This window comes from Chamaea fasciata, unplaced genomic scaffold (assembly GCF_029207755.1).
Source record: "Chamaea fasciata isolate MVZ Bird 193981 ecotype frontalis unplaced genomic scaffold, bChaFas1.0.hap1 SCAF_18, whole genome shotgun sequence".
In the NCBI taxonomy this organism is placed as follows: domain Eukaryota; kingdom Metazoa; phylum Chordata; class Aves; order Passeriformes; family Sylviidae; genus Chamaea; species Chamaea fasciata.
This window is the reverse complement of record NW_027094103.1, coordinates 11,899,531-11,916,555: the sequence shown is the minus strand read 5'-3', so window position 1 is coordinate 11,916,555 and position 17,025 is coordinate 11,899,531. Positions and strand designations below refer to the sequence as shown.

Sequence of the window (17,025 nt, the reverse complement as noted above, 5' to 3'; positions counted from 1 at the left end):
AGGAGCGCTCACTGGGGGGTAACCTGTCCCAAAGGCTCAGCCGGCACCCTGCTTGTTCCCAAGGGATCCTGGATTGTTTGGAACCTTATGCAGGTCCCTGCAGGTCTCTCATTCTGTTTTCCAAGTGGCCTGGTGAGGAGTGGGGACTGTGACTGAGGGGCAGCAGCATCGGGCTGACGTGGCACTGCCAGCTCTGCCATTACCTGCCCAGCCTCAGCAACTAGAGATGGTGACAGGATAAAGGACAGAGGACACACCGGGATGGGCAATGTGCAGGGGGGAGACGGGAATCCTAGACAGCCTTCCTATAGCACATGGAGGCATGGCATCGTGTTCCCAGCATTGCCTGTGCTCCCAGCACATTTTTTCCTGCTGGTAAAGGTTCAAGCAGTTAAACACCAAAAGCTGAGCTTTAATTAATTTAGAGGAGGGGAGGAGAGGTTGGTTTTTGAATCAGATGAGAGGAGAGCGGATGAGATCTCATACAAAGAGCATTTCAAGTGGCCCTATGCTGGTTTTTTGCTCCTTTTCTCACAGAGAGGTTGGTGGTCTTATTTGCTGTTGGAGGCTGCAGGGAGCTTGAGAGCGAAGGGGAGATAATTACACACAGAAAAAAGCTACTCTGTGTCAAGACTATCTTTGTGGCCTACTTATTAAAAGTCCATTAAAAAATAAGAATCCCACTGCTCCCTGGCTGATGGTCCCCTGGCAAAGGATATTCCTCATAAAGCTGCTACTTACTGCTAAAAAATCTCCTGCCAAGAGCAGGGACTTCACATGATTCCACTTCCAGTTTGTCAGAAAACGGAGCAGCCGCCCACTCCGAGGCAGGATGCTCCCAGCACTCCGCCTTCCATGGCTCTGCTCAGTGGAAGGTACCCACATCCAATGGGTCACAATGCATAATATTGAGGCTCCTGAGAGTAAGATCTTTCTAAAATAATCCCCTGTGCTTGTGTATGAAAAGGCAGTATAACCCTGCGAGGGGGGGGAACTGATGGGAAGAGAAGGAGCTTCCTCATCATTTCTCACTGGAAAAAAAAAAAAAAGAATTTGTGCCATGGTAAAACAGTCTGATCCAATAGTCAGTGTACAGTAATAAGCACAAATTTGCATTGAGCTTGTAATGACAAATCCTTGTGTTGATGTGTTCATGCAACTCAGGGTCTGTGGCAGTTGCTCTTCAGGGTATTTCAGTGTCTCTCTGTGAAACCTCTAAATTCTATAGCAGGCACACTGAAATTGACCGTGTGCTTCCTTCTTTGGGATGCTGTTTTCTCGGGCTGTGGGAACACAAGTGTTGGGCTGGAAGCAAAGTGACTCTACTTTAACATAATTATTCCATTTGGAGTGTGAGATTTTTATTCCAGAGTAGATTTGCATTGATTTTGGAGTAACATGGCCCTTGTGGTAGTGGAACAGCTGCGGCATGCCAGATATGCTTCCTGCCAGTGAATTCTTGGGGGGAAAAGCCACACACTGCTGGGATGGGCAGGTGGGTGGCCATTCCACCAGGCAAAGCTGTCGATGGGTCAGTCTGTCGGCAGGAGGACGATGGTCAGTCTGTCAGTAGGACGGTGGTCAGTCTGTCGGCAGGAGGACGATGGTCAGTCTGTCAGTAGGACGGTGGTCAGTCTGTCGGCAGGAGGACGATGGTCAGTCTGTCGGCAGTGGGACGGTGGTCAGTCTGTCGGCAGTGGGACGGTGGTCAGTCTGTCGGCAGTGGGACGGTGGTCAGTCTGTCGGCACGAGGACCATGGGCGGCTGGAGGAGCCGCCTGCCCGCCCTGGGGATGACTCAGAGGGGGATGAAGTCATGGTGGAGGGACGCAGCCGCCGGACGGAGCGTCATGCCAGCCCCTCGGCCAGCTGTCAGACAGCGCTCACGTATTCCCTGGCCCGAGGGCCGTGTGTTAGTGCCGACACTTTCGAGGACTCCCTCGGTGGCCCCGGGGGAGCGGAGCCGCCCGGACCCCCCTTCCTGCAGCGAGAGCGGTGCCCGAGCCGGGCCGGCCGGGCGGGGACCCACGGTGTGACCTGGCGGGGCGGACAGCGCGCTCCCCGCCGGGCCCGACGGCCTTTCCCAGGCCCACCCTCTTCCCTGTCCCCTGCCAAAACCCGAATCGAATTATCCGTCCCGCCGTCTGTCCCGCCCTCCCCAAACACAAACCATTCCCCTCACCAACGTGGATAAACAAACCCCAACCCAGATTTTTATAAACAGCCCGCTTACTTTTTTGGCAGAAGCGCTGTCCCAGCAGGATCTGGCCAGGTTTGATATCTCGTGGGTCCTGGAGCATTAAGAAAAACCTGGCCAAGCAGGTTTCCCTGGCCACCAGCAGCCCTGTCACACCAGCAGGGTTTGGGATTACAGATTGTGCCTGCCCACTACTCCGGGGCTCCCTGCACCCCGTCCCCAGCGCAGGAGCAGGTCTCCTGCTATGCTCCAGTCTTGCTATCATGCCAGTGCCTCTCCTCCCTCCCCAGGGATCCGATCCAGAGCTCAGCAAACTATTCTAACTCTGTAAATTGTGCAAGTGCTCCCACTCCGGTAACCACAGCAGCTGATGAAAGGAATGATACTTGTTTCTGGGAACCATTTGATCTTCATCAGTCCGGGGAGCAGCTCCTCATTAGTGATAAAGGGTTTGACAGCTTCTCTTCCAGAAGCAGGGAAATACTTGTCACAAAATCCTGGTTTAACCATGCAGCACATCATACAGACACAGCCCTGGATGTGGCCGGTAAACTTTGTGCCACAAATAACCAAGAAGTTATTTGGCGGGCACTTAAAGCTGTGCTGATGGGGTGTTGTATCTAAAACAGCACTGAAATTATCTGTGGATGAGCAGGGGCAGGCTGTGGTGGAGATTGCCTGGTTGGGAGTCGTGCCAGGGATGTCAGTATTGGGGCATGGGTTCATCTTCTGCCAGTGGAATGTCACTGCTGGGATATAAAAGGGCTTGAATTTGGCTCGTTTTCTGGACAAATCTGCAGTGTGACAGGGCTGCCGATGGCCCAGGAAATCAGGCTGAGACTGCAGGACCAGTGAGAAGTTGAACTTGGTCAGACCCTGTGGTCCTGGTCCTGCTCAAGCATGGCCTCACAGAAAGAAACATCTCACAGAGTGTTTGTCCCCTAGGTGCTCAGTGCAGGCTGTCACTCTTTAAACCTGTGGTCACCAGATTTATGTCAGGATACCTGTCCAGGAGGTGAATGAGGTGTGAGACACAGAGAGAGTTGAGATCAATTCTGTAAGCCTCCCTTGGCACCTGTTCTTTCAGTCTGGACTCCTGTTGCTCCCCCAGGTGTGCCCTGTAAGGTCCATCGTGCCTGTTCCCCCATCACAAGGATGCAGCAGCTTTCCCGCAGCCCTGCCGCCCCTCCAGGCAGCACAATCGGGCAAACACAATGGAAACTTGCATTCCTGAAATCCCAGCTGCAGTTTTGGGGGTGATTTAATGAGAACAACACGGCCATATTTGGGAAAAGAATCACAGGATGCGCTTGCCACAGGAGGGTGGCTGCTTGGTCCCCAGGTCCCCATGTGGGCTGGTGACAGGGCAGGGACAGCAGGGAGACTCGTGGGCTCAGAGCAGGGACAGGCGGGGACACACAGCCACGTTCCTCAGGGTAGCCCTGGCACAGGCTGATGGGCCCTTTGGCCCTCACAGCCGGGCTCTGCCGTGCTGCTGATGGCATCTGCAGGTAGCAGTAACAAAACAGTCACTTCAGTGAGGTGACCCCCCGTTCCAGCCGGCCCCCAGGTTGGGACTGGTGTTTCTCCAGCAGCAGGTGGATGTATCCTCCCAGCCAGTTCTCCACCACACCCCTGCCCATGTGAGTATTCCTCGGGGCACGGTTTGGGATCCGGGCTGGGTATTGCTGATCCCAGCGAGGGACCTGCAGCACCTTCATTGCAGGACGCAGACGCGGTTGGATTTTGGGATGAGCTGTTTTATCTGTTGTTGTGATCCCGGTTTGACTAGGAATGGATGGGAAATAGGTCATGTCATTGCTAAATTGCTTTCTAAAGCAGGCACGGCTGAAAATCCCAGAAATCTGCTTCTACAAGGATACGGGGCTTGCTTTGCCCCTGGTTGTTCATGGCGTGTGTGGATGCTGCTCTGCATCCCACAAACTGCTGACCTGGCACCTTCCTCTGTTGGCCGGGCTTGGAGAGGGGTCGGTGTGTGGCCAGGGGGCTGTGAGCAGTGGGGAGCATGGTAAAGCAAACCACAGGGAAGAGAAAACACGTGTTCCCTGCCTGGGACAGAGCCGGGGCTCATCTCCGCTGCTTCCAAACGTTATGCTCTCTTCCCTTCGGGTCATTTTTCCCTTCACAAGCAATCAAATCACTTTTTAAAAAACTCAGCAGCGACCCAGAAAAGAAACATTTCCTCTTATGGAAAAGCCCTCAGTGGTTCAAGGAAGGATCTGGTGAGCAGGGTCCTGTAAAAAACCACTTCAGTGCTTCTGTGGTATCACAGAGCGAGCAGTGGGGAGGAGGCAGTGCCAGCTGCGCTGGGCTGAGCCACACTGGGCCCTGCCTGAACGGTTCCTGTGCCCAGCAGGCTCCCAGTGCTGCCCGAGATGAGCCCACGCTCGGGTGAGTGCACCCAGACATGCTTGTCCTGTGGTCTGGCAAGTGATGCAGGGTCCAGCATCACTCCAGTCCCACTGCCAGCCCCTCTGCTCATCCCTGACATGCTGCATGTCCCCAGGACCCTGCTCGCTCCAGGACCAGCAGCCTGGGAGATGGTACAGGGCTTTCCCATGGCATGGCAGGGCAGCGTGGCTGCAGCTGCCAGCGCTTTGCTGCTGGCAGTGGCCGTGTTTGGTGGCCTGCCGTGCCCAAGAGCCGTGCTGGTGAGTGTCCACAGGGCGTGTCCGTATCTCCTGGGACACTGGGCACAGCCTCGGTGTTCTCCATCCCTGCCATGTGATGAATGTGTGTTGCAGAGTTGGCTGTTTGCTGGTAAAGGAGCAGCCCAGCTCAGAGCTGTCAGTTTGAGCTGCACCGAGTGATCCCCGTGCTCTCTATCATTCTTATGAAATCTGAGCCTGGCTCTTTGATTTTTTGGACTTGCTTCCACAGCCAACAGCATCAAACCCAGCCCTGGGACACAAGCAATCAAAGCCGAGTTGCCGGCAGACATTCCTCTTCCTCTCCTTGTTGTTTTGGCAGTGGCTTGTTTTGCTTTGTGGTTTCTCCCATGAGTGGAGGGTGCTGTGCGCGGTCGTGAGAAGCCAAGGCTGCGTGGCAGTGGGTGGCAGCGAGGCCTGAGGCCTTCCAGACCACTGGAGCAGGGGCTCCAGGCCCTGGGGATCGGTTCCATGACACACAGATGTATTTCCAAGCCATCCTTCCTGTGCTGTGTGTCCAGCCTGCATCAGGAGGCGGTAGGGACATGTGGGGAGCGGTGTTTCCACGGGCTGTGCAATATCAAACCTCAGAGGTGGGTGCTTCTGCTTCTGCTGTGGCATTGGCAAGGAAGGAAATTCCATGGGCACTTTGGGTGCCTGGGCAGTGTGCTGAGGGTGCTCTGTGGCCACGTCCCTGCCCTGGCTCTCTCTGGTGTGACCTGCCAGAGGAAGAGCTTGAAAGCAGGTGGAAAGACAAATACAGCTGCATGGTGCCAGCCCTGTTACTGGCAAAGATGCCCTGCACAGGATCTGTGGGGCTGAGGAAGGGGGTGAGAGCCAAGTGCCAAGTCCTGCTGGCTGTACGGCACAGAGCATGGAGCATCCTGCCCCGTGGTGCCAGTTCAGAACCCTGTGGGGTGTTCAGGGTGATGCCAGCAGGCAGCCGTGGATGCCCACGGCCGTGGTAACTGTGCTGGGGCTCCTGGAGAGGCAGCAAAGCAAACCCCAGGCGTTCCTGGCCAGCGTAGCGTTGGCCTTTTGTCTTCAGCTTATCTCGAGCTGGTTTTAATTTGCAACTCCCTGATTGCGTGCAGTGACCTTGGCCTGAGCCTGCTCCGCAGCTGAGTGCCCTGGAGAACATCATAAATGCCATTGATCTGAAGTCACACACTGGAGACGTGAAGAGCTGGTGCCCTGCACGTGGGAGAGGTGGCACAGCTGAGTGGGTGCTCCCAGCTGCCTGAGGGTATGGGGCTCACACTGGTGGGATGCAGCTCCCTCCAAAGTCCCTGTCAAGACAGACTCTGGTGTGACATGCTGGGGAGAGGGTTGGCACATGTCCCTGCGCTGCCGCAGTGAGACTGTGGCAAGGGTGCAGAGCCGCCTTTAAACAAAAACCCGGAGCTCGCTGCCTGCAGTAGCTGGGAATGAGCTTGAGTGGCACCAAAACCATGTGCCTTGCAGCTCAGCCTGGCATGCACAGCTCCCTCTGCACCAGAGTGTACAGGCTTGCTCCCTCCTGATTTAAGGAACAAACAGGAGCTGGTGGTTCCATGTCCTGTAAGAGCCCGGGGCACCGTAATGATGGCGGGGAAGATGATGCATTTGCCAGCAACCAAATGGCATCCCCTGTGCAGCCGATCTGGCCTTGAAACCTGGTGTGGGTGAGAGGAGATGCCAGCCTTAGTGGCACTTGGGCTCAGGGACAGGCACTCTCTCAGTGCCAGCACCGTGACCCAGTTCCCCACTGGCATATCCAGCAGCAAGGGGCGTACTTGGGGTGGCAGGAGCTGGTAGTTCTGATTCAGGAACTGGACGGCCAGGGATGAGCTCATTCCTGCTGGCAAAAGTGGTGTTTTGGTGCATGTTTTGAGAGTGCTGTGGCACAAGGAGTGAGGAGGGGGCTGGAGGAGGGCGTGGGTGCCTCAGTTGCAAGGTGCACGGTCCCAGTGGTTAACGCTGGGGTGTCCTGTGGGCAACAAGGGAGGTCCCTGTTCCTGGTCCCCTGCCACAGCCTGGGGCATCTCGCCACAAAGGGGATGGAGAAGGCAGCAGCGGTCGTTTTCTGGAGGCTTGCAAGTTTGGAAAATAAATAGCCCTGCACTGTAGGTTAAGCTTGGCATCCTGGCGGATTAATCACGCAGGCTGCAGCCAGCACTGAGAGCCCCGGTGACGAGAGCTGTGGTTTATAGATGATGATTCATCGCTCGACTTAGAGCGACCACGTTATTCCAGCAGATTGCAAAATCATAAGAGGAATGTTGTGGTTAGTTTACGGCTTAACTATGCAAATCGTCAGGAAGCCTTCAGAGCCGGAGAACGTAAGGCACAGCGCGCCCGGATGGCTGGGCGGTGAGCAGGGGCCGGGAGCTGGCGATGGGGCTGTCGGGGACCGGCCGCTCGCGGGAGCCGGGGAGCGGGGAGGTGAGTGATTCGGGGGGCACGAGGGGCCGGAGCTCCCGGGGAGCGTGCGAGCGGGGCGCTTCGGAGGCGAGGGACGCGCTGCCGGCTGCCGAGGGCTTTCTGGCTGGTTTCGCCGCCTCTCTGCCACAGGCTCAGGCGTCTCCGGCGGGGCTGGGGAGGGCAAAGGTGGGGAGCTGCTTCCCCCACCTCCTCCTGCCCTCCGGTCCCGCTTCCAGAGGCAGGCAGTGCCTCGGCAGAGGAAGTAAACAGAGTGGGAGGAGCTGCACCTCTTCCTCGCCAGGGCTCTCTCCCAGCGAGTCCCGCTGTCAGGACGCGCAGCGAGTTGGTCCGTTCTCAAGCAGGGTCAGCGTTGCCCTGTCCAGCTCCTCCGTGGAAGCCGGTGTGCCCCCAAAGTGCGCTTGGAGACGAAGCTTTCTGGCAGCTGAGCTCCTCGTGCCGTGCCCAGAGGAGCTGGCCGGGCAGGGCGAGCCGTGCCGGGCCGGCCGGGAGCCGGACGCTGCGGGAGCATGTGTGCCTGCGGCGGGCCCCGGGAACGCGGTGTTCCCGGGAGAGCTGGCAGCGCTCTGCGCCGCTCCAGCTGCTCCGGGGCCGGCGGGACTTTGGGGCAGAGGTGAGCAGGTGTTTGTAATTACGGAGCTGCTCCGGCCGGAGCACAGGGGGCGGAGGAGGCCGCCTGTCCCCCTGGGCTCGGGGCAGGGTCAGCCTCTCGCTCACGCGTCCCGTGTCTGATTTTGTCCTGGGGCCTTTTTAAATAAACAGGATGCGTCGGCAGCAAAAACAGGCGGCAGCGATGCTGAGGAGGAGGAAGGGCGGTCCGGGGTTAGAGCGTCTGACCTGGGAGGGAGGGACAGCCCTGCCCTCTGCCGCAGGCATCTTACCTGGCCTCGGGCACATCCCTTCGCCCACTTGTGCAAGGTGGGGAGCACGTCCCTGGTTTGCATCTGGGAGGTGGAGTGCCTCATCCCCAGGATGGCAGAGGTGTAGGTGGAGAGAGGTTTAAGCTTGCCGGGAGCTGGGCAGCTTTGGTGCCGGCCTTTGGGGTTTCCGCTAAGGGCTGACCCACCTGCCAGTCCACCTCTAGCCAGGGCGCTGTGAATCAGAGGGAAACATCAGCTGGTAATTGGGGAAGCATTTCCTGGCCCGTCACGCTTTGGGATGGCGTCCCGTCCCTTGAATCATCCAGAGCTGGTCCGTGTCCAGCACTAAGAATAGCCTCCCCACACAGCGCGGGGGCAGCGCGGCGGGAGCGGGGACCGGCCGGCTCGCGGGTTCCCGGCGCTGCCCGCCCGCCACTGTGCCATGGCAAGGTCCTGTTCCGGTGCCAGGCTGAGGTTTGGCATAGAGCACGTGGCGTGGATGGGCTGGGGCAGCTGCCCTGGTGGATCGCTGGGGGATGTCCTGTCTGTGTGTGACATTTGCAGCTGAGCTCTGAAATGGCTTCATTCAGCACCCCGGGGCGCCCGCTCCCCACCCAGAGCTGGGTGCTCACTGCCAGCCCCACAGCTTCCAGTCCAACGTGTACCCCCGGCTCTGATGTAAGGGGGACATTCATGAGCTGAGGCGTTTCCTGGGGTGTTTGGCAGGTGCCCTGCTCTGCAGCCAAGCTCTAGTACAAGAGATAAGCCATCACTGTGGGCTTGCCAGGGTTCACATCAGCATTTGGCTGGGAGCCTTTCCTCAGATGAAGACGTGAGCACAGCCTTGGGTGGAGCTGGGTCGGTTTTCCCACCATGGCCTCATATGGCGATGATGCTGCCCATTTTCTGTATTTCACCTGGCTGACAGGTGGGACCTGTCCTGTCTGTCCTGCTGGGTGCAGGGTGCTTATCCCACCTGGCTCTCGCTCCTGGCACTGGGCACCCAGCCGTGGCCAGAGCAGGGCAATCACTAGAGGGCATCCTTGGATCGAGATGTGCCTCTGCACTGGGAGAAGCCTTCGTTTGATGTCCTACCAGGCTGGGCTTGAATCGTTTGGGAGGAGAGGGATTGGCAATGGCCCACTGAAGCCAGCCCAGTGGGGTTTGCCTATCCTGATCATGCCAAAGCTTGGCAGATGCCTGTGCGAGGAGGCCCCTGTGTTGCTGTATGAGCCACTAAAGCCACTCTCATCCCTCCCTGCCCTCCTGCTCCTGTCTTTGCAGGCTGGTACAGGGAGCTCCTTGGCATCGTTGCCATTCCAGCCTGTTTCTCTGGGGAAAAGCTGCAATGGTTGCTCAGGCTGGCAGCCCCCTAGTTCAGACAAGTGTAGAGACAGGATAAGATGATGCTGAACCTTTCCTGGACACTCACTCCACCCTGAAACTGGGGCAGGCACTCGTGTCGTCACAGCTGGGTTTAAATCTGAAGGAGAGCTGGGTTCTCTGGGATGCAGGGTTTCCCCCATCCTTCAAAAGAAAATATTTGCAATTGGGTGGTAGAAACACTGTGAACCTCATGTGGGCTCCCCTCCCTTGCCAAACCTTTGGTGAGGGAAATGCAGATGGGTGGTGATGGCCAGGGCTGGGGCAGAGCCTGTCCTGCTGCCTGCCCAGCCCTTGGAGGTCACAGCCCTCACCTCATGGGTGTCTGTCTGGGCTGAACCCACACTCAGGGTTCACCTTGGAGTGACTCAGAGTCAGAGAGTTCAGGGCAATGCTGGGGAAATGCACATGACGGATGCCCTTTGCTCCTCTGCAGCCACTGCAGGCTTCCCCACCTTCTGTTCCAGCTTGTCCACTGCCCTCCTCCTTCTCCCCTGGTTTGGGGGCTGACAAGGGCAGTGCCCGGTACACTGGGGTGACACTTCCCTTGGCCACTTGCTGCACAAGACAACCTGTTCCCCAAGCCCGAGTGATCTGTGGACTTTGGAAAATCGTAAGCAACCGAGTGCTCATCCCAACTGTTCCCTGACTCCCTCTCCCCTGGGACCTCCCAGCCTTGCATCCCACGGAGCAGTTCCCAGAGCATCGGCAGTGTGAGCTGATGCATTACAGTTGTGTTCTGCACGTGTGCAGAGGTGCTCCAGGGGCTGGCCAAGCGTGCCAGGATCCTGATGGCACAGCTGCCTCCCCCTGTGCAAGGAGGAACTGAAAGTCTGGGGGGTTTCAGTGATGACTGTGCCTGGGTTTTAAGGACTTTTGTTCAACCAGGGCCTGAAAGTTTTCTCGTTAAACTGCTCCATTTGGCAGCTCCTGATTTTAGCACCAGCCCATGGGGTCAAAGAGCTCTGCTTGCACGCAGTGCTGCTGCTGCACGATGCCTGTGTTTGAAGCAGCCTCCCAGTTCTGCAGAGTGGGATCAGGCCAGTCCTGCTGGCTCAAGGGATATGAGGACACCTCATCTGTACTCGCTGTATGGCTGCATGCCAGCCAGACCAGCCACCTTCTGCTGATAAATCCGTTTTAGGGCAATTTCATTCCCCATTACATCACCAAACCCTTTCCCAAGGGGTGGTGGAAGCCCTGCAGGCTGGGCAGGGGCCGGGTGAGCCCGGGTGGGTTTCCTGGAGCAAGCAGCCTTGCATTAGCCAGGAGCAGGATGGTTTAATAAATCATTTCCGTCTCTAATTTCTACTTCTCTATTGAATGCCTCTCGTTTGCTGGTCACCAGAGGGAAGGGAGGTCAGGGGAACCAGGCCTCCCCAGCAACCTCCTTCCTGCAGCTGTTGAAACAAAATCCAGAACTATAATAATCACTGTGTCCCTCCCTGGGGTACCACGGTGCCTTTGGTCTGAGCAGCAGCAGCAGCAGTGTTGGGGTGGTTGGGCTCACAGCCTCTGCTGAAGGTGCCAGGTGGTAAAGAGAGGGCAGAGAGGGCACCATCCCTGCCTGGTGATACAGAGCCACAAACATTCCCCGTGGGCTGTGTCAGATGCTCGGGAAAAAGATCAGAAGCGTTGATATTGCCGAGCCTCGGGGTGTCACTGGTGCCCTGTCTCCTTCATGCTCCAGCAAAATGCATCCACTGCCTGCAAATCACCACCAGAACAGGAGGGTAATTCTCACCTCCCTGCCTTGCCCCCACATCAGATCCTTGCCTGTTGCCTGATCCCAGGGGAGCAGCTGGGGCTGTCCCACTGCGTGGAACAGGAGGCAGAGTGCAGCAGCCGTGCCTGATCCTGAACTACCTCTGATCTCCCTGGAAGGCTTTCGGCCCCTGTGGCCTCCACCAGCGCCCTGCCTGCACCCTCTGCCTGCAGCTCTTTCCTCTTGGCCACTCGCCCCCAGCATTGTTTCACAGCAGTTGTTTGGGTTGGCCCAGGTGCTGCCCTGTGTCCGCCTCAGCGCTGAGGGCTTGGTTTATTTTATGTCCTTTGTTTTGCAGCAGCAGCAAATGCCCCGGAGCAGCCAAGAAGAGAAGGATGAAAAAGAGAAAGAAAAAGAGAAGGAGGGAGAGAAGGAGGAAGACAAGCAGGAAACAGAAAATGACAAAGAAGAACTGACAAAGTAAGGACCACCCTCCCTGCCTGGCTCCAGTGGGCTGGGGCTGCAGTGGTGGAATGTGATGATGGGATGCAGCCGAGCTCAGAGCTGCCTGACCCCTGTGCAGGACTGTGTGTGCCCACCTCACCTCCTCTGCAGGGAGTGAAAGGCAGATCCTCCTCCTCATTCCTCTTCCCTGCTGCTCCCAAACTGGGAAAGCAACACAATATGGGGTGGTTTTTTTTTTAATATCAACCCAATCAATCTGCAAAGCCCCCGTGATCCTCCAGCTTGTTTTGTTGTTACGAGAGCCTCTGGGAGCCAGAGGAGCAATCGGGGCGCAGCGGAGCGCGGCAACTTCACCTTTAGTGTTATTGATGTCAACGTGAGCGCTCCCAGATGAAGAGCTCCAGCCAGCCCTGCCTCCCTCACGCCGAGCATCAGCGCCGTGGCAGGGGAAGGTTGGCACGCAGACCGCTCGCTATCTGTAATGGGCTTAATACTTGGTTTAAAAGAACATCTGGCTTCATTATAGCTAGGCTGCAAAGACATTTACCAGCAGGTCCCTTTCAGGAAGATAAATGAGGAGGAGGCAGGGATGAATTTGAATGGTCTGGTATTAAACCTGTCTCCGTCAGGTCTCTGCATGCACTTGGTGGTGGAGCTGCAGCCAGCTGCAGAAAGAAAACCCCACCACAAATCACCCCACCGCCAATCCCAGCCAGGAAAAGAGCCTGTGTCTGCAAAAAAGCTGCAGACCTGCCCCCCTAAAAAACCAACAACAAAAAGAAAAACCCCCAAACACGTGCAGAGAAATAATTGTTTGACCTAAAAATCAGACCAACCAAACAACTTTTTTTTTTTTTTCTTCTCTCCCTGTCTTCGCAGGGACAAGAACGACGACACATCCGGAGAAGACAACGATGAGAAGGAAACTGTCACCTCCAAAGGTCGCAAAACCGCCAACAGCCAGGGCCGGCGCAAGGGCCGCATCACCCGCTCCATGGCCAACGAAGCCAACAACGAGGAGGCAGCCACGCCACAGCAGAGTGCAGAGCTGGGTAGGTGGCAGAGGACAAGGGGACCCTGCCCTGGGCTGGGTTTTTGGGGTATCCATTGTGCTGGGATGGGATGTCACCCTGCTCTGCTGATATTTCTCTCTATCACGTGAATTATTCAGTGTGGTTCACCAGGATAAGTAGGGGCATTTCTAAGCCTGGGCAGTCCTGGCTGAGTGTTAATGGGTTTTAAGGCCTCAGAGGGAAAGCGTTGCAAAAGACAAAAAGGGAAGCCTTTGGTTTTAGCAGCGCTTTGGCAAGGCTTGTTTCCCTCCTGCACTTGGAACTGGTTCCCTTTGCAGCTACTCTGGTTTCCCAGTCCCCTCGACCTCTGCACGGGACCCTGCTCTGCCCTCCCAGGCTGGCCTGGGTCTCTGCCACTTCTCCTACCTGCTCTGCTTTCAAATTTGCCAGGAGCCTGAGCAGCTGCAGCCTGTGGGATCTGCTCCTCCTTGGCCTTGGGCATTGGGCTGGTCCATTTCCATCCGTGCCTGATGCAGCAAAGTGTGCTGCCTGTACCGTGGAATCCAGGCTCTGCACCAGCCCACAGCGTGGCCACAGCCGTGCCATGCTGCCCTGCTGGCCTTGGGCTAGATGGGAATTCATGGCAGCATCCACAGCCCCACACTGGGCACACCTGCCTCTGGCATCTGCAGCAGCAGTAGTTGTCACCCCAGGGAGCGAGCTCATGTATTGACTTACAGAACCCAATGCATCGAGGAATTTGGCTGATTTTCCTATATTCCCTACTCTGTCAAAAGCCCAAAATTATTTCTGTGCTACCTAAGGCAGGTAAAAATAAAAGCAGGGTGACTCCTCTCGGTTTCCTTGCTCTGCAGTTTCTTGCTTGTGCTGTTCCATGTGCTATAAATCACGCGGAGGTGTTTCGCCTCCCTGTTCTCTGCTGACAACTGGCTGAAGCCTTGATTGCGAGCGCTCTGTTTTCATACAGGCGATATAAATAGTCCCCAGCACAACAGAGCCCTGCTCTCTCCCTCCAACTTGTTCAGCAGTGCTGCAGAGAAGCAGCAGATAATGCCAGTAACTTAGATGGGAATTTTTTTATCCTGGTATCTCGGCATCCTTGATAAACTTCACTGCGAACACAGAGGAAAGCCTTTAGACCATGTTAAATTGGGAAGAAGGAATGGATCAATTCCAGTGACATATCTGAGCAATTGATTTCACTTTATGTCTCTCCAATAGCGCTTTAATTTAGGTTGGCTAAGAAAGTTATTGCATTTTAAATACCAATTGAACATTAAAAAACAGCACAAAACCGTATTGTGGTTTAACTGCAGCGTGCCGGAGCTCCCTGTAGGCATCTGTTTCATAACTGCACAACCTCAGGAGATGCCATTAATCAAACCAAACGGGCCGTTTCTGTGACATTTCTGTACCATACAATAACAGCCATCACCAGCTGAGCCAAGGGCCTGCACAGCGTTGGGGACACTCGCTTTTACGTAAACGTTGTGGCCCCGGCTCTGCCTGCTGCCAGGGGGAAGCGGTGAGGTATTGATTTCCCTCCCTCTTGGCTGCTGTCCCAGGGGTGACACAGTTCTGGGGGAGGCAGTGACCTGTGCTGTCTTCCGGGAGGTGACACCTGCAGTCGTGCTCAGCCGGCTCTGAAGGAGATTCTTCTGCCCAGTGCTGTGGGCATTGGAACCCACGCTGTCTTCCCGCAGGGTCTCAGCTTCTGGTAGAGCTTCTTGGAAGATCCTTCCTTGTCTTCTTGCCTGTATTCTTTATCCTGAGCCTATCAGCCTGTTTTCCATTTTGAAAGGACACTGTCAAAACATCTCTCATCACTGTTGAAATAATGCTTTGCCTGTTGTTTAGAGTAATAACCCCTTGGCAGCCTGAGCCGGAAATCTGTTTCCTTACCGCGTTGTTTTTTGTCTCTGACTCACACCCCAGTGTGTTATTGTAGGGTTTGCTCCGTGCCAGGCTGCCAGCAGGACTGGTGCATAGAGAAGGCTTTATGCTGGACCTCGGTGTCCCCAGCACCTGCTTGGAGCTGGGGAGAGAGGCAGCATCAGGTGCTGACACCCCTGTCGGCCTCCTGGCTGGAGCAGCATGTCCCCTTCAACGGGCAGTGCTCCAGACAGGCCCCCAGCGTTGCTGGAAGTGGCTCGGAGGTGTTGTCCAAGAGCCCAGTGATGGCACAGAGGGAGCCCGCGGTCACACGGCCAACACCCGTGACAGATGCAGTCGGCCAAAGCCACCGCTGAGGTGACGCTGTTTCTCCGTCTCTGGCGGTCCCACCCTGCGTCTGCCTCCTCCAAAGCACGCAGCCACAGCCAGCTCCATCTTAGCTACCTGTTGTTGGGCCAGGGTGCATGGCACCATCAGCAGGAAATCTGCTGCCACTCTCAAGCCATCTGGCTTTGCTTCCAGGCCCAAAGTGAAGGTTTTGCATCCCTGAGGTGCATCCCAAGGGGATGTTATGCGTGGGGTACACATGGTGGCGTGGAAAAGCCTCTCAAGCCCACGTCGTGACAGCCTTTCTCGTGGGAGCACTTCTGCACTGCGTGGGGTTTTGTCATGCCTCCAGAAAACAGGGCATGGGACGGGGTTTGGGTGTTGGGACACCTCCTCTGAGCTCACTGGGCTTGCTGGCTCCTACTCACAGCTGACTGTTCCCTTTCCTTCTTCCTTCCCAGCTTCCCTGGAAATGAACGAAAGCTCTCGCTGGACCGAAGAGGAGATGGAGACGGCTAAAAAAGGTGAGACACTCATTTTCTTTCTTTTATCGGCTGTGCTGGAGCTAACCCAGCAATTGGAGATAGAAAGCACCTGACTGCTGGCTTTGGTGTGGTGTGGTGGGTCCGGAGCTGTGGGGCTGGATCCTGCCTGTCCTGCTGTTGGTTTGTTCCCAGCGCGCCTCAGCGAGTGTGTGTGGAAGGCAGGGAACGGTGCAGGGAGTGTGCTCAGCCTCTCCAGCCCCAGGAGCTGTGCCAGCACCAGGGACGGCCGGGCTGTGGCTGGAGCCATGCCTGTCCCACGGGGCAGGAGCTGGCTGCAGGAAACGGTGAAGACACGTTGTCCATTGCAGTGTTGGAGCTGCTGGTGGCTGTAGCAGGGGGTGTAGTTTCACCCCATTCTTCGGAGCTTTATGGCCTCGGTGTGATCTGTTCCAGGCACACGGAGAGTGTCTGCCTTGTTTACAGCTCTGGGATTCAGGGAGAGGCCGGTGAACCCCAGCGCTCTGCAGGCACGTGTTGGGGAGCTCTCGAGAGCCAGGGCTGCGGGCAGCGTGGGGTGACTTTACATCCTGGAGCTGATTCAGAGCCTTTGCTGAGACCGTTTTTAAAAAGTGCTGAGTGTAGCACAGCCCTCCTTGCCACTTCCCCTCCTCGTGCCGCTCCTGCGCCAGCTCTTTCACTGCTTTAATTTTTTGCCAAAGTCACGTCCTGTTGATGGGCTGTCGAGCTCACGTCCCCAGCCCGTGCATCCCGCTTGCGTTGCTGCCGACTCTCCTGGCCCGGAGAGGATTGTAAATGGGAAATTAAAATGGAAATGAGCGCCGTTTGGGGATGGCAAAGGCAAATAGGCGTGTTAGCAGGTTCGGCTCAGCTTGGAAAATGCACCTGCTGCTGGGATGGTGATTACATGTTCTGGAGCGCCGGCTGCCCAGGTGCCGATGGGAGCTGTGGACTTGGATTACTTTGCCTGTGAATATCCCAAAGTGTTTGGCTCGCTCGCCTTTAAGCTGTTCCAACCCTCTTTTACAACCCAGTGCCAATCCCGTGCATTGCCGAACGGGGCTCTCTATAGTCACAAAACTTAATAGATAGACTTTAATCAAGCAAACTGGCCTGGGGCCAGGTAATGGGGTGAGCAGATGCTGGCAGGGGAGGGTCGTTGGAGGGATCTTTTCCGAGCACTGCTTTATTTTGGAGATCAGCATCTGGTTGTTAAAAAGTGCCTCTTGTTTTATGCTGGAGGTGCGCTTAAGGAGTCTCAGCACCAGCTGCCAAAGCCTGTATGAAGGAAGGATGAAGCGTGGGAGCATGTAGCACTATTCCAGCCCAGGGGCCAGGAGGAGGCCGGGAGATTTGCTGGTGTAAAGCCCAATGGCTGATTGTTTCTCCCTTCGTTACAACCTGGGAAACTGAGATTGCAACACCAGACTTCTACAGAAAAGCCAAATTCCCCTCTGCCAGGAAGCAGCCGCTTTAATGCTTCGAACTGGCCGTGTCTGGCATTTCCAGGGACGTGTGTGGTGGGGGTTTCCGACTCACAGCAACTGTGAAACTCCGGAGGTAACCTCA

At 56.3% G+C, this 17,025-nt stretch overlaps 1 protein-coding gene across 13 annotated transcripts in view; it reads left to right on the top strand.

Annotated features, from left to right (window-relative positions):
* Nucleotides 1-17,025, top strand: part of NCOR2 (nuclear receptor corepressor 2) — a 227,097-nt gene that overhangs the window by 157,884 nt on the left and 52,188 nt on the right. For 9 of the 13 annotated variants that reach the window (XM_066199391.1, XM_066199390.1, XM_066199386.1 and 6 more), the window contains exons 15-17: nucleotides 11,593-11,714; nucleotides 12,579-12,751; nucleotides 15,415-15,477. In XM_066199391.1, coding sequence (XP_066055488.1) covers nucleotides 11,593-11,714; nucleotides 12,579-12,751; nucleotides 15,415-15,477 — 358 coding nt within the window. Of the gene's footprint in view, nucleotides 1-7,207; nucleotides 7,290-11,592; nucleotides 11,715-12,578; nucleotides 12,752-15,414; nucleotides 15,478-17,025 lie in introns of those variants that run through there. The other 4 variants (XM_066199392.1, XM_066199388.1, XM_066199396.1 and 1 more) reach the window with 3 other exon arrangements.